This window comes from Choristoneura fumiferana, chromosome 15, assembly GCF_025370935.1.
Source record: "Choristoneura fumiferana chromosome 15, NRCan_CFum_1, whole genome shotgun sequence".
Classification (NCBI taxonomy): domain Eukaryota; kingdom Metazoa; phylum Arthropoda; class Insecta; order Lepidoptera; family Tortricidae; genus Choristoneura; species Choristoneura fumiferana.
The window spans coordinates 14,617,249-14,642,401 of record NC_133486.1 but is presented as its reverse complement, the minus strand read 5'-3'; the positions used below and the strand labels follow the sequence as shown (position 1 = coordinate 14,642,401).

At 37.7% G+C, this 25,153-nt stretch overlaps 1 protein-coding gene across 3 annotated transcripts in view; it reads left to right on the top strand.

The window, feature by feature from the left end:
• LOC141435822 (protein Fe65 homolog) overlaps positions 1-25,153 on the top strand; it is a 110,683-nt gene that overhangs the window by 46,773 nt on the left and 38,757 nt on the right. Inside the window, exons 1-2 of one of the 3 annotated variants that reach the window (XM_074098651.1) lie at positions 3,293-3,425; positions 14,544-14,753. The exons of 1 other annotated variant lie outside the window; for it this stretch is intronic. In XM_074098651.1, the coding sequence (XP_073954752.1) occupies positions 14,732-14,753 (22 nt within the window). In that variant the 5' untranslated portion in view covers positions 3,293-3,425; positions 14,544-14,731. Of the gene's footprint in view, positions 1-3,292; positions 3,426-3,453; positions 3,621-14,543; positions 14,754-25,153 lie in introns of those variants that run through there. One more of the 3 variants, XM_074098652.1, reaches the window with a different exon arrangement.

The window sequence follows — 25,153 nt, the reverse complement described above, 5'->3', positions numbered from 1 at the left end:
TTTTTTTCGTAAATGAGAATTCAATATGTATTCTTCTTCTTCTCTTTTAAAAATTCAATATGTATTGAGTTCACAGTAATTTAAAATGTCAAATTGTAAAATTAACTGACAAGTGACATTGATGGATGACATAAAGAGAAACGTTTGAAAATATTAACTTGATCGTTAGAGCCGAATGCTTATTTGATAAAATTTGCTCTGAGGCGATTTCGGTGACAAATTGATAATTTATGGCCGCTTTTCTGTCAGTTTGGGTTTTCTTAACTGTCAAGTCACGAGTGTAGAATTAGAAACCAACTAATAGCATTACTGGCTTAAGAAACCAGACTAACAACTTAAAAAATTAAGATATTTTTAAGTCCATGCATTAAACTAAATTAAAATAAAATAAAAAGTTTCTGAGAGTTTCAGTTTAATATTTTATTTATTTATTCATAATCATAAAGTGTTACAAAGAAAATAAACAAAAGAAGCGAACAAAAACCCTACCTGGTTTATCGGTCGCTATAATTGACGACCTTGTATGAATTTTATGAATTAAATTCGGGTTTTGTTCCGACGAATCTCAATTTTTCGGCACAGTTTCATGCGCCATGATCACAAGAACATGATCATGATGAGTCGTCTCGTGATCAAGGTACGCCGAACAAAACAGAATTTAATTAATAAAATTAGTAATGACCGCAATAGTCTAAAATATTGCCTTGTATACAATTTCGGCAAAGGATATATTCGGGAATAGTTAGAAGACGTCGCCAGCCGCCCGGTTTATTCACTATTACGGCAAATGTCGCGCTCGTTGTCTTAATAGACACTGGAAACCTGTGCTGGAAACCTTTTAGGCCTTCCGACTGGGCCCTCTACTACAAAGTGCAAAATTTGAACTTCGTAATTTCGTATCTTGCCGTCCCGTGGACGCTAATATTATTCAATACGGGAGTGAGAGGGACAGCTTAGACACGACTGACAAGTGACAGCGCTGCTTACATATTCCCCGCAGAATTGTACTAACATAACAAAAGAAAAGTTAGAAAATCCCCGACATTGTCATTTCAAAGTTCAATACCTATCTCAAACAGCTACACCGATTTTACAAGCTTTTAAATATTAACATGTATATGTCGGCGGCCGATCGTTAAATCCGCCAGATCACGAAATTCCTAGGCGTATCGTGAAATGCCGCCATTTCATGAATTGGCTAAGGGACATCCGCCATATCGTTTAAAACTCACCGTTTAGCGATTTGCCTAGTGACGTTTAGGCAGATCATGAAATTCCTAGGCATATCATGAAGCGCCGCCATTTCATGATTTGGCCAGTTTAGGCAGATCATGAAATTCCTAGGCATATCATGAAACGCCGCCATATCGGTTCTGGCACTTCGCCGGCCGCTGCCGCGGCACGCTCGCTTCGCTCGCTCGCTCGTGCGTCGTGATCACAATTAATACTAACCACTCCTCGCTTCGCTCGTCGTACCTAAATTTTTCTATATAAATAAGTAACAACTAGTGAATACTTTATTTATCAACAAAATACTAACCTCTAAAATACGGGCAGACGTCCATGGTTTTTTCACATTGTGCACAGAATACGTTTGATTCACATAAAAAGAACGGAGCTGATGTTCAAAAGCTTCTTTTGCACTTCTATTTTGAATTCAATCACTAGTTTCGGTTTAAAGATCATTTTGTTGCGACGCCGACATTTTTCACGCGCTAAACAAACACGACCGGTCAGCTGGTCACGGCCGCCATTGCATACGCAGCGCCACCAGTGGCCAAAAAAGAAACTATTTTACGATGTGACATATATATGTCGGCGGCCGATCGTAAAATCCGCCAAGGCCAAGATCTATCCAAATTTAATTAAACGCATGAAAATTTATCTTATCACACACGTAAATTAGAGACCCGATTGAAATCCTTTTAAATTTGAAAAAAAAGTAAAATCACGTTCTAAATTCGAATCCAATTAAAGCCAGCCAGCATCTCGGCTGAATGTTAACAAAAGCTTTCAACCTTCGCCCCGACCTCGTCGGAAACTTGAACAAACGTAAACTGGCTGTACTGTATAGCGAATGCCTTAGTTATTTTAAAAGTATGCGAGTTTAAAAAATATCACCTTCGAAAGGTCGTTAGAGAGTAAAGGTCGGTGCATACGTGAGGGGACGTAATGAGGGGGAGGGAATTATGTATTTGGCATATCTTGTTTGTGTTCTACTCAAAGACCAAATAATACTTGTATTATCTAATCTGCATTAATATTCAGGTACAAATAAAAAACTACTAAACAATTAAGCTTGCAAAGTACTTGGTGGTTATGTAGCTCGTAATTTTGAACTATTAACGAGTGTCATCTTATTTAATTAATATCGACTTGGAAGTTATTTCTTACGTTATCTTACATACAAATTTTACATTTTTTTTTTATTCGATTGGATGGCAAACGAGAAGTGGGTCTGCTGATTTATATCTTAATTTCTTCATCTCACCCTCGAAACAATGACAACAGCTGCTGTAACTTACTCGTATCATGACAAGACTCAATGAAGCATGTGAGCATGCCTAATGATGTAAACAACATGCTCAGCACCTTAGATGACTAACTTTTATGCGATTTAAATTACTATTGTTGTAGATGTTGAGGTCGTAAGCAGAAGCAGAAATAATTAAACAGAAACTTAATGTTATTTAAGCGATGTTAGATTGAAAGATCACTGGGCTCAGACACGTGATTTACTGCAATATATTTAAAACGTTATTGATTTTAAGTATATAAGTGCTAAAAAACCATACGTAAATGTTAACAGAAAATACACTACAAAGAATTGAATAACTGGAAATAAAGATTTCATTACAAAGCTGCTTTAAAGATATCTAATTATTTTGCTTACTATCTGGTGCTCTCTCTGACACCTCTTAAATGATTATTTGGGCACTTTACCACTTTGCGTTGCGATAAGTTTGCCAATTAAATTAAAAACTGCAGGCAATTTTATGCTTTACACTTACAAATAAAATATGGAAGCTTTGGACGCTAGGGTATTAGACGCTGTTAAGATGGCTATTAGCTCTAAAATCTAACACTAGAGTCATGTTGGAGTTTAAATATTAATAAATGCTTTACCTGCGTGCCATGAGTTCAAAAGTTCATTTTTAAAACCATACCAACAATCCAGGTACCTACCGAATGACTCAAACCAATAACGTTGAAACTAATAAATTGCCGTATAAGACGTCACTGGCTGAAACATCGCAGGGCGGGCGCCTCCCGCCAGTCTAATGCCATTCGCGCGAGCGGCTGCACGCGTGTATCCATAGCCTTATTAATAAAAGTGATTCACTCTGTGGTGTCCCGGACGAATTTTGAATTTCGTAGTGTTGTGCTTTGTGTTCGATTGAATCGGTTTTTAAAGCGTGTCGAGGGTAAATTGTCACATTGATTAAATTTCTATTGATGAAGTAAAATTACTGTAGGATATTCCGGTACAATTTTTATAGGATAAATATTTGTTTTATTTTTCTACAATCTAATTCTAGAGCGTTCGTTAAATAGCAATGCCTTGAAATTAATCACGCAGTCGGCCCGTATCTGCTCTTTCATTGGTTCAGCTTGTGTAGGTAAATATATACCTAAATTAACATGTATTTCCGTTTACTGAAATGAGCTACTCAATACCTCAATACTGTGCATGTTTATGAACTCCAGTCTTATTTTCGAAAACACTCAGCGAAAATGTTTCTCTCTGTCAGATTATGCTTGAGTTATCCTTTTTTTGTCATGAAGCTGTTTTTTTTAAGAATTATTTTGATAGCGTATTATTTTGCATTGATTTGTACCTACTCGAACGCCCTTACTTTGCCACTCGGCCTTACTTTGTTTTGTTCTTATACCTACATAGTAAATAACGATTTTCTCGAACTCTACATAGCAGAATCAAAGCATATATTCTTTGTTACTAGGTGTGTATAAAAAAATATTTTATATGGTACCTATACTAACCCGAATTTAAATTTCTATCACGCTTCAATCTGCTTAGGTTTGATTTTGTTTGTAATGTTCTTAAATTGTCATTACCGTAGCGATGCACTTGGTATCTGTCAGTATAATGCTGTCATTCAATTAAATGCAATGATAATCATGTTTTAATAATCATTGATGCTAGACAGTACGTCACAAATTAAATCCTGAACCGGCGAATCATCGCTAGAGAAAGCAACTTTTGTTTAGGGTCTACGTGGAAATTACAGCCTAGACCCTCTTAATGGAAAGGCTTATAATTTATTGAATCAGGCGTTACTTTGCGGAGGTCCATATCAATGAACTAAAATGGTCGCGGGTGAGCAAGGAAATTATTTTAGTTCATTGGAAAGGCTTATGCCCAGGTCTGGGCCGTATTATAAACCGGAGGAAATTAAATACAGTTTGACGTGCGTTGTGCGAAAAATCGAATAGGGTTGCCAGTCAAATTCAAGCCCTAACATGTCTCATATTATTTATTCTTATGATGTGGGGCACGTTTGCTACGTTGAATAGATTTTGACTAAGCAAGACAGCAATACGATGAACAGTATGTCCGATCGTAGCTTGGATTTCGGTATCGGTTTCGGCAAATTTGGGCGTCAATTTGGCGTTTTGAACTAGGATAGGCACCGAATCTAAGCTTTCGTGTGAGGTTCGGGGACAATTGGCATCGTTTAGCTCCGCTATTGCGCATATTTGCTAAGTTGTGGCACAGAATAACTAATAGTACTGTCGTGGTTACATTGCCATACCTTGAAGCGGAAGACGAAACGTTAGCAGGCATCCCACTAGGTGAACTAACGAGTGGCGATGGCGAATGATAGGTCCTTATTAATTTATCGGTTACGAATTTATTAAACCAAATTTCGGTTCCGGTTTCCCTAGCTAGTTTCGGTGCAACACTAACGATGACTAATCTAGTTTCAAGACATTGTCTTGAATTCAACGACAGACCAAATTAACTGTATCACGTATTTTTTTAAATTCTAGCTAAATAAAACTGACTAAAATTGGTACTTTGTGATTTTTAGACGTGAATCTATTAATTTTAATGGGGGACCCGCTGGATTCCATTTGTCCCTGTCGCACCCATCTCATTCCCGCAGGCGATTTAGAAATAAAGCCAATTTTAATTAGTTTCTCCCTTTTTTGATGAATGTTTTGCGGGACTGATGAATTTATCGGGAATTGTAAACACATTTAGGTACACTTTAAATATTAATAAGTAGGGTATTTTTTTGTAAAAAGGTTGCCTGAAAGAGATCGCGCTTAAGTGATAAGGCCGCCTAGAAAACCTACTTTCAACCCCCGTCCACCCGTTTGAGAGCTACGGTGCCACAGACAGACAGACAGACACACACACAGACATACAGACATACTGACACACAGACACACATAGCGGTCAAACTTATAATACCCCTCTTTTTGCGTCGGGGGTTAACAAAAGTAGTTTCGTTCTAATTTACAAACAACACACTGAAACAAAATAAAACTGCGACTATAATGGGAGCAGCTATTTTGATGCTTATAATTAGTTTTCGTTCATATTTATTCAATGTAACAAAAAAGAATCACATTAATTTTAAGTTTTGTATGAGAAATCGAAATACGTTATTGTTTTTTTTGTAATTCCAATTTAAGCGCCGGTTCAATATAGGTTACCTACTCTCCCTATAATTTCTGAAGACGTGGCAGAGGATTGTGGGTTCAAACCCCGGCTCACACCCAGAGTTTTTCGAAACTCACGTGCAAAATTACTTTTGAATTTACCACGAGCTTTACGGTAAAAAAAAAACATCGTGAGGCAACCTGCACAAACCTGCGAAGTAATTCAACGGGGTGTGTGAAGTTTCCAATCCGCACGGCTACTACGGCACGGAACTACGGCTCAAGCCCTCTCATTATGAGAGGAGGCCTGTGCCCAGCAGTGGGACGTATATAGGCTGAGATGATGATGATGATGATGAACAGCCCAATTTCTTAAAGTACTTAAACTCTTACCTACATAAAAATTAACAACTTGATTACAACATCAGTTTTCCAGCGCAATATTTACCCTAAAAACGGGGAAATGATGGATGACTGGGGAAATAGAGTGACCGAAACACCAAATGGGCTGTGCGTGATTGATCGCAGAACTGTGACCCCGATGGCGCGTGGTGCGATGCCCCCGGCTCGCGCCCATTGTGGAACGGCCTTAATGGCGGTACAATGTTGGTACACACGTGTATTGGGAGATACATTTTTTTTTTAGGAATTTAGCTTGGCAAACGAGCAAGTGGGTCTCCTGATGGTAAGAGATCACCACCGCCCATAAACATCTGCAACACCAGGGTATTGCAGATGCGTTGTTTAGTTTGGACGACAGAAGTATATACTTAAGAGAGTTAGGAAGTTTCAGAATTATTTCACCCCTCCCGCTGTAGCTGTGCAGTGTGCACATTTTGCTGTAAAGTTTGTCAATCAAATAAGATTACAATAGTTACTAAGTTGGCATATAATTTAAAAGTAACTGGGCGACCGAGCTTAGCTCAGCCTTAAACTAACATCGCTACATCGATTGCTCGCCCCCCAAAACTCCCACATAGCAAATTTCATCGCAATCGTTATGGCCGTTTCTGAGATTCCAATAGTAGAAACAGGTATATGATATTATTTCAAAAGTAGCTGGACAGTATAATTATAAAAGTCAAGTCAGTATAATTCACAAGTGTTTGGACAGTTCTTTTTATAATATGTTTTTTTTAATATCTGGCTATCAATTCAAACCTAAAAGCTAATTTTATATCGGTAACTTAACACTCACAAACACAATTGAATTCGAAAGTTTGTGCAGGTGTCCTCGCTGTTTTTCGTCATCGAAAATCATCAAAGTTGGAGATAAATTGCAAATGTAATTTCTCACATGAATATCGAAAAACTCAAAAGTGCTAGCCCGGGTTCGAACCTACGATTCTCTGCTTGAGAGGCCATAGGTTTTTTGGCTACGATGACTTATTTACTTGGGTAGGTACGATAGCCTGTGTATAGTACTATAGGATACTAAAGGAGATATTTATAAGGTAAGGTATTTATAAGTAATTAATCTTTTTAATTGAGTACCAGAATTACCTAGATTTTTTAGGGTTCCGAACTTTACTACCCATATAGGATCACAAATAAAAAAAACTCATGCTTCTTTTATAATTATTATGCAGGATGAAACTTTTTAAAAGCGAAATGAAATTTCTCTTAATCTTTATACTTATTATTATCAGCAAACCGCTAATTCTCCACATTGTGTCCAATTTCGCACCCGGGTGCTTCTTTCACTTTACGAATTAACACAAATCTTAACCTCACACTAAAAGCACAGAGTTTAATTTTGTTTAATCTTTAATAAGAAGGAGGGCAAAGATCATTCAGCAAAGCCTTATTTATTCGCAATCTGTTAAGATATCGTCAACGTAAACAGCCAAGCTGACTCAACATCCTATGGGTTACGTTGCGTAACAAGTTATGGGCAATATATCCTTAGAACATCGACCCTATAAAAGTATGTAGATAACTAAAATAGGTTAATTCCGCCCGAAATATTCGTGTTCTTAGTTGTTAGCGTTTGCGGGTCAACGACCCCGCCACAGACTATAAAACGGTTAATCCTGAAACGTTTTTGTTTTGTCTGTTTCCTTTTCCGCGAGCAATGTTTTTGTCTGTGGAACATAGGGATGTGCGCATAACTAACGGTTTTTTAATCAAAAACTATTTCCAGATTAACCAGCCAGCATCATACTTAAACACGACAGCATTTTTTAAAATTTTAATATTATTATTTTCCATAATGATTTCAGCAGTGTCATTTTGCGGTGCTTTACCTATTGATCCATAAGAAATAATATAATTAACTAAGAATAATAAATGTCTTTAATAGTACAAGGTAAAATATAGGTATCTTTTATATGAATATCTTTTAAATGCGACGATGATGACACTTCAAATCAAGGCGTGGTCATCTTGCAATTATCATAATGTCAAGGATTTAACTTAAATATCGCTTGGAACTCACAATGAAGTCTTCTTGAGTGTTAATTAGTTAACTGAGGTGTGGCAGGATTAAAGAATATGAGCATTTTATTAGTTTTTAAAGTCAAATTGGTTTTAATTTAAAAGGTAAAGGGATTCCATTCCATGCAATATGAATTCAGTGCATTCCGTGACTCGTGTCGCGACTGAATAATCTTGTAACTAAATGTCTTTGAATTGTAGACCTTGTGAATCTTCACTAATTTTATACTGTCAACCACCGGGGCTCTGCCGTTATGGAAAAATCCAAAAGGTGGAAATTGACTGCGGATGTCTAAATAAATATCTCTGAACAATTAAATTGCTCACTCACAACTTTCATCATCATCATCATCATCCCAGCCTATATACGTCCCACTGCTGGGCACAGGCCTCCTCTCAGAACAAGAGGGCTTGGGCCATAGTTCCCACGCGGGCCCAGTGCGGATTGGGAACTTCGCATGCACCATTGAATCGCTTCGCAGGTTTGTGCAGGCTTCCTCACGATGTTTTCCTTCACCGCGAAGCTCGTGGTAAATTTCAAATGTAATTCCGCACATGAATTTCGAAAAACTCAGAGGTGCGAACCGGGGTTCGAACCCACGACCCTCTGCTTGAGAGGCGATAGGTCAAACCAATAGGCCACCACGGCTTCAGGCCACCACGGCTTCTCACAACGACTCACAACTTTACGATAGCTAATAAATACATATGTAACAAACGAGTGTTCATGCAGCTTCTCCGTCTCCTCGCTGTAAGAAGCTAAGAACACGCACACACACACACACACACACACACACACACACACATACAATACATAAATCCAACTATCGCCACCGCCACACTACGCTGACACGTCTCTTATTCGTCATCAGAGCAAAACAACTGTTTATAGCATGGTACTAAGAGTCCAAAAAATCATGAACCTAATTATTGAACTTGCACACAAAATTTCATGAGAATCGCTCGAGTAATGCGATCTGTAGAGAAGGAAAAAGCATTTTTGTCTTATCTGAAACGGAGTTCTTCGCTCGCGCTTTATGCTCGCTCGGTCAATGATTCATATAGATTTCTCTACCTGTAACGATCATCATAGAAATAGTTAAATTATCAGAAATTAGATAGGTAATTAGTTTTAAATGCTTGATACTTGAACGGAAGGATGTTCCGACAAAATATACACCACGGTACGTAAAACGATTATAAAATGATCAAACGGAAATCTAAAATTAAGCTAAAATTATGGTTTGTATGGAACAGCTTATGTTTGGCAAACGTTGGTTTTGCTCGGTTTTAATTAACAAGATGCTGGAACAAAATCTGCGCTCAAAAAATATTAAGTTTGAGCTCCAAAAATTTAATATTTAACCTGCCCCGGTTTTGCTTGGGTACAATTTACCAAGAGAGCACCGAGTCTCCAATGAAGCACTATATTTTTCAGCTCCATATCTCAAAAACTATTAACAATGGTATGTAATATGCAATTGTCTGCTTTTAACAGCCATATTTTTGACATAAAATGCCATAAGACTTCGTATGAAAACTTTATTTATACTTGGTTTTTTAGCATTAGAATGAATGTAAGCGATTTTGACGTGTATTTTTATTGAAAAACACTTTTGAAAAATCACAACAAATATGCAACAATCACACAGCAAATATATAACAATTAGCAAGGGCATATTTTTGCTGTTTTTTCAAAAACGTTTTTCAATAGACTCGTCAAGTTTATTTACCTTTTTTCTAATGCTAAAAACACGAAGTCAGTTTTTCATCAGTTTATGCTGTTCCACTATATTAGTATCTTTATCTGTCACTTTCCCAGTAATTTTTCCCAACCTAAATTAGTTAATTAGACAGTGTTTTTGTGGGATTACGTGCGTGTGTAGATGACTCTACCGACATTTGCCAATATTGGCCAAACACGCAATAGTTGGTCCAAACCAAGGCCAAGCCCGCATCGTTACTGAGACCAGTGGAGTGCAGCTAATTACAGCATACTCGTATTTGGTTGCGAAACAGATTTGTATGCAAATGGAATACATACTGCCGAAGTTTTGTTCGTTTTGAATGATTGTATGAGTCAGTCAGTTTTTCTGGTGGTAGGACCTTGTGCAAGGTCCGCCCGGATTGCTACCACCATCTTGCTCGCTAATCCTGCCGTGAAGCAGCAGTGCTTGCACTGTTCTGTTTCAGCTTGGAGAGTAAGACAGCCGGTGAAATTACTGGCACTTGAGGTATCCCATCTTAGACCTCTAGGTTGGCAACGCATCTGCAATAGGTACCCTTGGTGTTGCAGATGTTTATGGGCGGTGGTGATCTCTTACCATCAGGAGACCCACTTGCTCGTTTGCTATCCAGTACGAATAAAAAAAAGACAATTGTTAAGTGTGTGTAAACCAAAGTACTGCAAACCAGAGGTCAAATCACCGGTTAAGTTAATTTCTGCAAACAATTAGTTTAGGCTGAGTTGGACCAGTTACTTTAATTATAACTAATATTTATAGTTCATTTTATATGGTATGTACTGGCTGTCGCTTGGGACTTCGTCCGCGTAGAATTCGTTTATTGGTCTCCCGCGGGAATTATGTAATTTTCCGGGATAAACTATCCTATGTCCTTCTCTGGGACTCAAACTATCTGTACACCGAATTTCATCTAAATCGGTTCCGCGTTTCACACGTGAAAGGTAACAATCAAACAGACTTACAAACTTTCGCATTTATAATATTAGTGGGATGGTAAATGCACCTTATGCATCGAGCCCTAATCGTGGAAACAGAGAGTACATACGGGGGGGGGGGCACCCTCCCTACTAAAAACCACACGAGTTCTTTCGTTGCTATTGTGGGACGCCATGGGAGCATGAAGTGACACCACAAAAGCATTACAGAAAACTGCATTTAAATCGGTCTAACCGTTCTGGAGATAAATAGGAATATTCGTTTGCGTACAAACAACCTCTTATTTTAAACGCATATAATAATAATTTATTTCGGACAATCCATAGCAGTATAGTAACAGTGAATATACTATATTTAAGGTTAGTTATACAGAAAAAGTATGAAATAAAAGTAATAAAAAAACAATCATGAGGAGGGGCAGTGCAGCTGTACAAAATGCTCCTAAATATAGGGCACGTATCTGAATATCGAATATTGAAGTATCCATAGTTAAAATATCGACGGTCAAAATATCGAACCTAACCTAACCTACTTTCGATATTTTGACCGTCGTTTTTTTAACATTAGATATATTAATTTTCGATATTCAGATACGTTCCCCTAAATATACCTTCCCCGTTTTGTAGTGCGTATAAATTCACCAACTGCGTCAGCTTATAAGTTTCTGTTAAAAAATATTTTAAATACAAACTTTTTTAATGATTCTGCTTTTTGTTGAATTGTCATCAGATTCACATAAATTCAATTTTATTTACATTGAAAAGAAAAGAATACATATAAGACAAATAATAATAATAATATTATTATTAGGCAAGGTTCCGAAGATGCTAGCAGCGTTCCCTTTGAATTGCTAGGCTAATTCTTTGTCCGAGGAAGCTGCCAGCTCTTCGTTCAACGATTTACATATACCTACGTATGTATACCAAATTTTAAGTCAATTCGACAACTGTAAGTGGGTCAAAATTTACTTGCAAGATTTGACCCAAAAAAACTCCAACAACAAGAAACAGGGCAAGTTAAATAAAAGCTTGTAAAATCGTAATAAAACTCAAACTACCTTTCTCTAGTCGTTAATATTCAGATGAGCTATCCGACAATAAACATAAAAACAAAATATAGTACAAGTAACCAATGTATGAAATGATAACCATCGCTTAAAATAAATATTCGTCTTAGTTAATGGGATAATTAAGTTAATAAGCAACCTTTCGCTTTTATTTCGCAGAAAGCGGTATAAGATTACATCTTGAGATCCATCTTCGCATGATATTGTGTTACTTTATAAAAGTGCAAGTGCTAAGTGAAGTGGGTTCTGTAGAGTAAGGTACAATCAAGGAAACTATCAGATGGAACCTTTTGGTACATTTAGTGTTAATATGCCTAGAATTACAGTATTCTATTTTGACATTGATGTACCTAACCCAATATTTTTTTCCTCGCAACGCTGAACTTGAGTCGAATGCCGTTTACGTGCCACATGTTTCTGTTTGTACAGGCGTGTTTTATTCTGTGGCATTTTTATTCATAAAATCCAGCATTTCCAGTGTTTTTGAAACATTATGATACGTTATAAACTATCGTCAGAGACAAAGGGTTCATTCTATTTAGTTAAGTACCTATTATTTACTTCAAAGTAAATTGTGTTGTGTAGAGCGGTCGACCCTTCAGTTTCTCTTGTGACTGCTGAAGTATGTTTTAGTTTTCAATGCACTCGGACTGTCTGGACCAGTGGTTCTCAACCTCTTTTTGAAGAGGTACACTCACCTGCATTAATGCCACAGCAGAGCGTGCAAAAATATCTGACACGTCCTACCGGCTCTAGAAATAGAGTCGTATCAGATATTAACGTACGCTTTGTTGTGTCAGATATTGCTGCTGCTGATTGTACCACAATGCTTTCCTTTAAAAAAAAACATTTATTTCAGACTCAAAGAATCTATATGTGTTAGTAAAAAAGACATCTTAAAAACTAAATATTAATAATATGGATAAAATAAGATAAAAGAAACAAGAGAATGGGAAGAAAACGGCAAGCACGTTTTATTATTATGGACCACATGAGTAATAATTAAGTTTTATTTGAAAAATATTTTGAATACACAAGTAAATGCTTTGTTGTTCGTAAGTAGGCCGCAAAGGGCTCTTTTACATGCCAGTTTTTACCACCATTTTTTTCGCAAAGACCATCATTGGCAATGAGATTGCACCACAAGACTTTAAAGAGAAGAAATGAAAAGATTAACTTTTAATGTATGTATGTATGTCTATACATACATAAATAAATAAATAAATAAATATCACGGGACAATTCACACCAATTGACCTAGTCCCAAAGTAAGCTTAGCAAAGCTTGTGTTATGGGTACTAAGCAACGGATAAATATAATTATATAGATATAGATACATACTTAAATACATATTAAACACCCAAGACCCGAGAACAAACATTCGAGAACATTTTCAAACAAATATCTGCCCCGACACGGGAATCGAACCCGGGACCTCAAGCTTCGTATACATAAATTGATAGAACACATATGACAGACTTACATACGTACGGGTCAAATCTTGCAAGTTAAATTTGACTCACTTCCAGTGGTCGGATTGACTTGAAACTTATACATAGTGTAAGTTGGATAACCATTCAAGTAGGTACAGTCTACAAAAAGGACAGTCAGCAAAAAAGCTTATATTTTTTTTTTACAGAAACTTAATCCCACTATCCACTATAATATTATAAATGCGATAGTTTGTAAGTCTGTTTATTTGTTTGTTACTTCATCACGTCTAAACCACTGAATCGATTCAGATGAAATTCTGTATACAGACAGTTTAGGTCCCGGAGAAGGACATAAGATAGCTTTATCCCGAAAAATTGCATAGTTCCCGCGGTATAGCGATAAACGAGTCGCGGGTAACGTTTAGTTCTGAATAAAAAAAATTGGAATATAGTCACTAGTAGTTTACACATGCGGAGCCGCGAATAAAAGTTAGTTTCGATTCTCAGTAGGTACTATGTATGTAACCTAACATGGCAAAAACATTACTTTCGTTTTCATAATAAAGCTATTCAAAGTGGCTAGGTTCCCAGGCGTTGTACATACTTACTCACCTAGGTCGATGTTCACTCTCACACGTCTCATCATCATCATCATCATCTTAGCCCTATGCTTGGCACAGGTCTCAAAATGGGAGAGCTTGGGCCATAGTTCCCATACGGGCCTAGTACTGATTAGGCTCCTCACACACACTATCGAATATCTTCGCATATGTATAGGGCAAAATCTATTTCATTTAATTTGCCTCACGTACCTACTTAGAAACGGAGCACTAAACTAACTATAAAATTTTAATTACTACTTAATACTTACAAGCTTTTTTTGCTGACTGTCCTTTTTGTTGACTGTACTTGCATTGTCACACATACCAAATTTCAAGTCGATGCTATTATATTAACCGTTGAAGAGTTAATATATATAAATATTAGACCAGGATGTCACTACCACATTAATGTATTGTCACGCGATTTACATAAGTATTCCAAATTTCAAGTCAGTCTGATTACTGGAAGTTGGTCAAATTTAACTTGCAAGATTTGATTACAGACAGACACAGACAGACAACGGGACAGGTGAAACTAAATAAAAACTTATAAAAAATAAAGGATTATCCACAATAAAAAGTATTTATCTCTCTCTCCCTTTGAGTCCACGTTGAATTTTTAAAAGCACGCTAAGGTACTCCAAATTCATGACAATTTTAGAATTTTAAAGACACTTTTACATTTCATCCTCAGGCTTTTGCATTCGAGTGACTTTTTACAAACATTGTTATTCAAGTGCTGATCCAACAAACACAGGCTGACTAGTGATGTGCTAGTGCAATGTGAAAGTGTTAGTTTAGTGTAGTGTGTGCCGACTGCAGTTAGTGTACGATGCGCTCGCGCAGCTGCTAGTAGCGGTGCGTCCACGGCTTCGCTACGACATGGGGCTGCACAGACGAGAGAGTGAGTATATATATTACAGTGTGTAGCTATGGTCTATACAATGCGCTGCAAAGTCGCTGCGTAGAGGAAAGTGTGAGCACAAAGTGTGTCATAGAGGTGAGACGTATAAGGTTTTTGGAATAGGTTTTGGCCCGCGATTCTTTTAGCGTACGAGTATTTAGGAGTACGGCGGCTGACAACGTTCCGCCAACTTGAAAACATGCATGATGCGTGCGCTCACTGCGTGGCTCGTTGCGCTCAGAACTATTCGGAAAACGTCCGGAACTTCGGGTCTTCGGGATCGACCAACTCGCCCCAGCCACTGCGCGATGAATTCCAGGAAAAAGGAGCGAGTTATCATTTTGTTCTAATAACAGTTTTAGCATGTACACAAAAAGGTCCAGTTTCTTTTGATGACATTTCGGTAGTTCGATATTCGTAAAACTACTAAAACTAGCACGGTGTATATGCAACACGAGAGCGCATTTACGGGAATCATTTTGATTACGCAATGAGTCAATTGAGTTAAGTACTCGTAGATACTCGTGGACCTAGTCTTTGGATCTAGTCTTTTTGTGGACGCGTACTCGCAAGACTCAACTAATTTGTGACCCATGTCATTAAAAATCCTTTGAATGGTGATAGATGATATTATGTAGGTCACATATATATGACAGATATTCGATCTTGCTTGAGTTGGTCCCAAACTAAATATCGTGGCAGTACGACTGCTATAAGTATTGCGCGGGGCTGGACAGACGCCGTGATTATGCCTAAGTCACGCTGCGTTAAAATTTAAATACACGAGACAAACGGCCGAGTAAGCATAAAGTGTGGGACAGTGTGTTATTAGGAAGGGGAACCTACGTTAGATTCGCTCTACATTTTCCCTACGATACGTTATGTGACTATAATAACTGCACATGTAGCACAGTGCGCACAGTGTGGTAGTGTGTAGTGTGTGACTGGGCGTTATGTTAGATGGGATTTCACTGCTTCAAGGGATACCAGATCTAAATCCACCATCTCAGCCTATATACATCCCACTGTTGGGCACAGGCCTCCTCTCAGAATGAGAGAGCTTGGGCCGTAGTTCCCACGCGGGCCCAGAGTGGATTGGGAACTTCACACACACCATTGAATTGCTTCGCAGGTGTGTGCAGGTTTCCTCGCGATGTTTTCCCTCACCTTTAAGCTCATGGTAAATTTCAGATCTGAGTATTTGGTGTTAATTTCAGCTTGGCAGGGTCTTGACAGACGGAGAGATATACAGAAGGACAACAAAGTTAGCCTATAAAGAAAGGTTCTGTTTTTTTCCTTCTGAGGCACGGAATCCAAAAAAGCAAAACAACGCTAATGACTAAAATATACTAAACCATTTTATCGAGGCTCTGACATAAGTCAGAAATAAATTAGTCGTTAAATACAAACAGACTCAGTAGAATCTGTACCATCATTCACATCTCACATCTTACCGCGCATGACGGTGACCATAGTGAGTAGAAAGTTACCGCACGCATTAACTCATCGAGACTGCAATGACTCGAGACGAGGGCACACAGAGTGACAGTTTGGGGTACAGTCGGTATTACAAGTGAGAAATTATGTGCATGACTTTAATTTTAAAGTTAAATTTAAAAAATCATTTTAAAAGACTTTTAAATAAAAACTAAAAAAGAAACTAGTCTAATTTCTCAATTAACTAACTTTAGTGTACGAGTAATGGGTCTTGACAGTTGAGTTTAAGTTACTTAACAGAGTTAGAGATTGCTGGACTTGTTTTTCATTTTTAGTTTTTATAAAAAGAAAAGTTAAGTCAGTCTGTTTTTTTATATACTAAGTATTTCTACTTTGTTCTTTTTTGCTGTTTATTTGATATAAAGAGCTACCTGTATAATTGAAATGGGCTAATTTAATTAGGTATTAGCTTTATCTTTGAATCATTAAAATTAAAACTTTTTTGAATCCTTTTTTTTTATTCTTGTTTGGTCCCTGAAGAAAAAGTACCACAGCTAAAGTAAATTATTGTTATCAGTTTTTTGTTAAATTTATTTGAATGATGGTAAAGAACTTACTTGGGCGACTGTACCAAAATTTTAGCAAACTCACATGCAATATCTCTAAATGACTCCGTTACTCTAAATATCTGTACGCAACCTCTTGTAACTAACAGACCAATTATTCAAGCAAACGAAGTAAACACTCGCAATTAGCAATTTTACGCATATTAACTTGTTTGGAACTGTAAAATATAATCTGGAATTCTGGATCAAGGTTCCTGAGATTACATACACGCAGAAAATTATCCTTTGGACTGAACAGGCTGTTCTGATGTAGTAAATCGCAAATCAGTAATTTCTCCGTTAATAGCATGAGGCTTTGTATGGTCAAGGACTTCAATTCATAAGCCACCATAGAACTATTTCACAGTAAACGTCATATGACATCGCATTAATTAACAATGAAAATCGTAATGGCTTTTCCTTTGAAAAGGTTCCATGGTGGCTCATGGTGGCATGGTGGGTGGAATGTTTATCTCTCTCTCTCTCTCTCACGAATTAAAGTCCTTGGACGTAGGTACTAAGATTAGAAATACTTACCCTAAAGGACATCCATGAAGTACCTACGTCACACTAATTTTGACTTTTTACATGTGTACCCCCTACCCCCTTGCCACACGTGTATTGCTATGAAAATTGCAATTATTTTTTTCCTGTGTCACAAACCTAATGACCTTCCCCCCCCCCTCTAAATGTGTGACGCAATTTATGGATGACTTCTAATCAACGCGTTCTCATCATCTTTGTCCAGAGAGTAGACATATTGTATACAAAAATACCTAATAATATACAAACTTCTCTTTTTCAACTTAATACGACAGAAACACTGATATTGCTCTAATACAATCCAACCACACATTTACCCCACCAACCCGACAACCTTATGCTCCACACAATAGAGCTCATTTTCAAATTACACATCACATGACAAATTTGTACATGGTCGAACCGCTTTTATGTCGTTAGGTATAAGGTTCAATTAGCCTAGAGCAAGCAGGTCGTAGGGGCTGTTTGAAGGTCGGAAAGAATCGATATTGCGTCTCACTCATACCTCCGATGTCTCGCCGAGTCTTCGTTTCGTACCTATGTATAGAAAGGTTCAAAATAAAATAATTAAATTATGCTCTTAGCTTAAATATAACCGTACAACTACGTCTGCAGGTGGTAGGACCTTGTACAAGGTCCGCCCGGATTACTACCACCATCTTGCTCCCTGATCCTGCCGTGAAGCAGCAGTGCTTGCACTGTTGTGTTTCGGCGTGGAGAGTAAGACAGCCGGTGAAATTACTGGCGCTTGAGGTATCCCATCTTAGGCCTCTAGGTTGGCAACGCATCTGAAATACCCCTGGTGTTGCAGATGTTTATGGGCAGTGGTGATCTCTTACCATCAGGAGACCCACTTGCTCGTTTGCCATCCAGTCGGATAAAAAAAAAACTAGGTAGGTAATAACAGTTTTTATTGATTTGTTAGTTCATCATCATATCGGCCTATATAAGTCCCACTGAAGGGCACAGGCCTCCTCTCATAATGAGAGGGCGTGGGCAGTAGTTCCCATGAGGGTCCAGTACGGATGGTGAACTCTACAACACACCATTGCTTCACAGGTTCCTTATGATATTTTCATTCACCATAAATATCTTAGTAAATTTCTAATGTAATTTCGATTGGTTATTTGGAGTCTTTTTGTTTTTTTTTATTTCAACTCCATATTTGTTACTTTTACGGTCATCCCGTAAAACCATATCGAAACCTGAGTGAGATATGTGTGCATAGCAGAAATTCGTGTCTGTACTCCTATCCAGTGGTAGTGTAGGGGTATGGCACGCAGCACGGAATGCGGAATGGGTTCGATTCCCAGGGCTGGTCTCTTTTTCTGGTTTTTCTGTGCATCCATGTCTCAGTTTGTTTTTTCGAAATGTAATTTCGAACATGGATTTCGAAAAACTCAGAGCTTGAGCTCAGGGTTTGATCCCACTATCCTGTGCTTGAGAGATAGGTCAAACCACTAGGCCACCACGGCTTCTTTACATTGTTAAAATAGTTCTTTACATTCTCTTAACCTAACCAAACCTAAAAAGAATTAATTTTACTTTACTCGTAGGAGGTTGTATGTAGGTACTTGTAAAGGTGATACTTATCGAAGTTTAAGTGCACACAAGGTCGATATCATTAAAGTATTCTTTTTAGGTTACAATATAATTTCTTAAAAACTTTTTAATGCTTACATATACTTAAATTTTACCGTTTTTAAAGCTGCACAGCCACTAAAGCTGTACGAGTTAAGTTCAACAGATATAACAGACAGACATATACTTTCGCATTTATAATATTAGTAGGAATTAGTAAGGATAATAAGAATTCACATTGTGATTTTATTAATGTTTTATATAGAATACCTCTGCAAAACTTCATGTTTCTGAACGTAGCGGTTGATATTTTGGCTTTTTAATTTTAACATTATTATTAAATTCATCCAAATCCGTTCAAACATTATATAGTGAAAGAGAATCTTGTATTGGTTGGTTGGTGTATAGGTTGCCTGCAGCTCTAATACAGGGCTACATGCTGAGCCGAGTCCTTTTGGCATCACACTACAGCACAACGTCTCTAATTTTTCTCTCTTTTCCTATTTATGTTTTTACTTTGTTTTTGTTGTGATGTAGTGTTTTTGTTGTCAATAAACGTACACAAGAATGTCATATAATGACAGCGGAATTTTGACATTCACTCATTTATTTAATTCATTCTCCTTAACAATCATGCAGTTCTTCATGTAGCTGTGTGTGTAATCATTCACATCAACTTTCGTGGCACGACCTATACACATCGACAAACTTTTTAAATAAATAAGTTTGCCTATGAAAAAATATTATTTTCATGCCACTTAAAACAAAATTAGCTCCCGCAAAATTCCCCCGCTTTCCCTCGAAATAAGGGGGATCTTGATGATAGTTAAGTCCACCCTTTGTCCTTTTCTGAAGAAAAAATAACGAACAAAATTACGTTTTTCCGCACAGCATGACATCTTCAAACGATCTTTATTCAATTTATTATGCTTAATAATGAGGCTTCTTTTTACCCGCTTCAGTAAATCAGTTGCCCCTTGCAATTAGGCTTGTTTTTCGCAATGCGTAAATTATTACGGGAAAGAAGAAAAAGAAAGTTAATTTTGTCAAGATGTAAAGCACGCCATACTTATATGTAACTATTTTATTGGAGATTGAAAACGTTGCATTATTAATCCAATCGTAGTGTTTTAAAAACTATTTTTTTACCAGTAATGCGGACTCAAGTTGACAACAGTGTAAAAGGATCTTAATTTACGACGTTTAGGCCAAGACGAACAAAATGAGGACGGTACACTTGATACATATAACAACAAAAAGAAAGTTAAAAAAGTGAATATTTTTTGTGTCACATCGATGTCACACGTCCAGTTTGTGAATTTGAAGCTACGTTACACATACTCGTTACTAGCATGCTAATAAGCAATTATGAGTATGTCACTAATGAGCATGCTCATGGACTGTTTACATTTGCTAGCAATAAGCATGCTAGTTTTAAGTATGCTGCTAAATAAGCATGCTCAAAACAAACACTCCGATACACATGCCTTTTGATAGCATGCTCTCTGCCAGTTCAAAGTCAGTGTTGCCACGGCAATTACCGTGTTCTACGGCTTACAGGCCAAAAAGCTCAAAATCCATGGCCTACAGATGCATACCCCTGCCTGCCTGCCTGTGGCCGTTACGGCTTTTCGCAAATGCAACGGTAATCAGCTCCAGCCTATGTATTATACGTCCCGCTGCTGGGCACATGCCTCCTCTTAGAATGCGAGGGCTCGGGCCGTAGTTCCCACGCAGGCCCAGTGCGGATTGGGAACTTCACAGGGTTTCCTCACGATGTTTTCCTTCACCGTAAAGCTCGTGGTAAATTTCAAATGTAATTTACACGTAATTCCGCACATGAATTTCGAAAAGCTCAGAGGTGCGAGCCGGGGTTTGAACCCACGATCCTCTGCTTGAGAGGCCATAGGTCAAACGACTCGCCCACCACGGCTTTTACCTAACTTTTTTTTGCTTGCAACTCCACGAGACCAATACCAGCCGGTATCTACCGGTGGTAGATTTTTTTTGACATTCATAAGTGCTTGTTATAGCCTAAATTGAATAAAGATATTTTGACTTTGACTAGCATGCGCTAGCAAACGCGTACACACTTGCTTATTACATCTCCCCCTTCCACCTGCGCATCAACTAGCATGCTCTCTAATAGCAGGGCCTGCTATTAGAGAGCATGGCACTAAAAAGCATGGTCGATAGTAGCATGTCCTGTACACAAAGTCAAAATATCTTAATTAAATTTAGGCTATAACAAGCACTTATGAATGTCAAAAAAATCTATCACCAGTTCGGAAAAACCTCTGTTGAGAAGAATCCGGCAAGAAACTCAACGAGGTATATTTTTTTAAAACAGATTTAAAATATTATTAAATGATATTATCTATGTACATCACAAGTATTACACAACTTTATTTTTAACACAGTAGGTTCGCTATTTGAAGGGATCGCCATTGCGGATCGGAATTATTTTCAAATAACCCTATCGATCCTTATCCGATATGCTAGTAGTAGCATTTGCGCGATAGTAGCATGCTATCGTGCTAGTAACGAGCATATGTAACAGGAGCTTTACAATTTGATCTCTAAACCTATATATATGTGTATAAAAAAATCTGTATTTAACCAAAATATTAATAACCATCTGTCAAAGTTAACCGAAATCAAGAAAAACCCTGTGTATAATCTAGAAATAAGTATCTAGATAGAGATTGTATCTTTTTCTATTTCTTATGAATAATAAAACATATCGCAGTAAATTGCATATTTTTTATCTAGGGTTAGGTACGCGCGACCTTCAAGGTTGCCAGGTGAAACGTCTATATTTCCCCAGCTTTCTTGTTTACCTTTGGCAATCCCCCAATTTTTAATGACTCCCGTCACTCCCCATGCATTTTGACTTTGCGACCCTACGTCGTAAATCCCAAGGTTTAAGGAGTTATAAAAGAAAAAACCTTTTTGTCGCATATACATATTCGCGGCTGTCTCTTTCTGTCACTCGTTCTTTGTTTTACATCTCGCTCCAATCTGACCTGGTGCGACCTCTTTAAAGATCTGAAATGTAAACGCTGTCACATAATTTGTGTATGGGCTTTCTAGATAGTAAAATGATATGGGACGGGCCAAAATCTTTTGTATTTTCTGAGCAGAGACGCGCAGATACCAATTACATTAGTATATGTAATTATGTAGGTAGGTAGAAATTTGTTTTAGAAGTAAAAATCTACCTCTCGCCCTTGGAACTTTATCACCATCAAACGAAATTAAATCCACTGCTGGACAGTCCAGGGCAAAGATATATGTACACCTTTGTCAATTTTATTGCAACTGTACCTACTGATACCATGCACTTAATTATTATGATAAGTATGTGAGAATTATGGCATCTAAAATTATGGCAAACGAAGATTATGACTCGCAACTACTATGTCAAATACAATTAGGGCAAATGAAAATTTCTAAAACGAAAGGTACTGGAGTTATTTTCAGATAATTGCTCTGAAATGTCTACGTATCCGACTGTATACATATTCTACAGTTCATGACCAACAACCGATCGCGTTTCCACATGGAATTGCGGAATGTGCTAAGAATTATAATTGCATTAAACGATATAAAACATTGACTTTGAACTTGACATTACTTCAATAACGTAATGGAATTCTTGCTCTATACCGATTACATTATATTTATGGCTTGAGCATAGAAGAAATTTAGTTATTTATGCATTGTTATGCGTTTGAATTTATACTGTACTTCTACCATAAAAATGAAAGTTTGTGAGTTGTTTATGACTCATTCACAGTAGACTGCACAGATATTATGTGCAGATGCTCCGGATTACTACCACCACCTTGCTCGCTAATCCTGCCGTGAAGCAGCAGTGCTTGCACTGTTGTGTTTCGGCGTGAAGAGTAAGACAGCCGGTGAAATTACTGGCACTTGAGGTATCCCATCTTAGGCCTCTAGGTTGGCAACGCATCTGCAATAACCATGGTATTGCCGATGTTTATGGGCGGTGGGGATCTGAGGAGACCCACTTGCTCGTTTGCCATCCAGCCAAATAAAAAAAAAGATAAAGTTATATACAATTTGGTATAAGTAGAACGTGGGTGTACCCTGTGGAGAAAGACGAAAAGGAACGCGTTGATTAGGTTGCGTTGGCGTTGGTTATTTCTAACCTATACAAAGCCAACGAAACGCCACGTTATCTGAGGAGAAATGACTGATCTATCATTTAATACACAACACATTCAGATTTTGAAAAAAAAAATGTTTATGGTGGTTTTTATGGTTTTTTTGGTGGTGGTCGGAATTAAGGTCACTGTCCAGAAGGTAGAGACACGTTGTATAATTAGTTGGGTAACGAGAATACTTAACTCTGTTACTTTTTATTACGATATTCTTATAGAATCCATATTTATGCACATACTACCCCAAAGATACGAACTTTCAAAAAAATTGTATGGTTCATACAACGTAAATGAAAATCATGATATGCCTTTCAATTTAATGACAAATTTAAGCGCAGCCACGAGAAGGCTATTGCTTGAATATTATTATAGACATAGACATGAGTACCCGGCTCGCACCTCTGAGTTTTTCGAAATTTATGTGCGGAATTACATTTGAAATTTACCACGAGCTTTGCGGTGAAGGAAAACATCGTGAGGAAACTTGCACAAACCTGCGAAGCGAATTCAATTGGTGCGTGCCAAGTTCCCACGATCCGCACTGTTTATGGCCCAAGCCCTCTTGTTCTGAGAGGAGGCCTCTGCCCTGCAGTGGGACGTATATAGGCTGGAATGATGATGATGAGACATGAGTAATTTTTTTTTTAATTTCAACGGATTTTTCAGCTCGCGAATCCAACTCGTACCTACTTGTCCGGTTGCCTGGAACTATTCCCTTTACCCTAACAAATCCATAATCGCGATGCGCGACAAACTCGCCCCAGTAACTTGTAAGTCACCAAACATTATAGGGGTGTCTTAAAAAGTTGCTCCTTAATTCCGCGGCCCGTAGCCCGTGACTGGAATACACCGGTCGGTGTTGCCAGTTTGTAAGCCAGGAGAAAACCTGTAAAATTTAATTATAAAATTTAAAATCACTTGAATATTTTAATTTGGATCAGTATTAAAAACCGGCTACGAGTAAAGTGCTGGTTACACTCGCGCATACAGGGTTTCGTACGAATTTGTAATTGAGTATGTTTTAGCATGGCAGAGCTCTTTAGCAAAATGTATGCATGGGGTTTTTTTACATGGAAAACCTATAAGTAGGGTACTTAAAATTTAATTTAAAATTTAATTCTTAAAAACATAAATTTTGACAGACAAAACAAATTGGTATAAAAGGTAGTACAACCAATAAGTCTGAAAAATCTATTTTTCTGGTCTGTCTATCGTACATTTTGCTAAGGCTTGCATTTTATATGCAATCAAACCCCAAAGACAAGAAACCTTAATATCCCAAAAAATCCCAATCAAAACACCCTAAAGAGAATATCCCCAATTTCCTCAAATTCCCGGGATATTCCCCCTAAACCTGGCAGCCCCGCACAGGTACGTTTTGAGTGCTCAATAATTTAACGCGGCCCTCTTCAATATTCTACGGGGTCTCAACTCTGAAAATCAACTTTTGATGGAGTATTTTTTAACACGCACAAACGTAAGGCAGTCGGACTGTTTTTGTAATCTTGGCAGCCAAAATACTACCCTACTTTTTGCTGTAGGTAGACCTCATGTCAAACGAACAATATACTATTTAAATAGATACCCGAGTCTTTATTGTATGGATGCATAGAGGTCCTTCAATGAACTACAAGCAATTATCTGGAAACGGTTTTCTGAATCAGAAATAAATCTTAATCTTAGTGAAATATTATAGCCTGTATCAATGTTGTTAAATGAATAAATAACTAATTAATTTGCTCACCCGCGACCTTATAATATCTAGCTATATCTATGCAACAAACATCTCTTTCAATATCTGGTAGCATGGTGAATGGTTGTGCTGTTCTGATGATGAACTCTGGTTGAATTCGAAACGTGTCTGCTTACTGTGGTGGTAGTAATAGTTGGACCATTCATTGCGCTGCCCCCCAGCAACATCATCATCATATCAGCCGTGGGACATCCACTGTTGGACATAGACCTCTCCCATATACCTCCAGTTGCCTCAGTTAGAAGCGGCTTGCATTCACCATGAACCCCGGTGTTAACCAGGTCATCCGTCTAT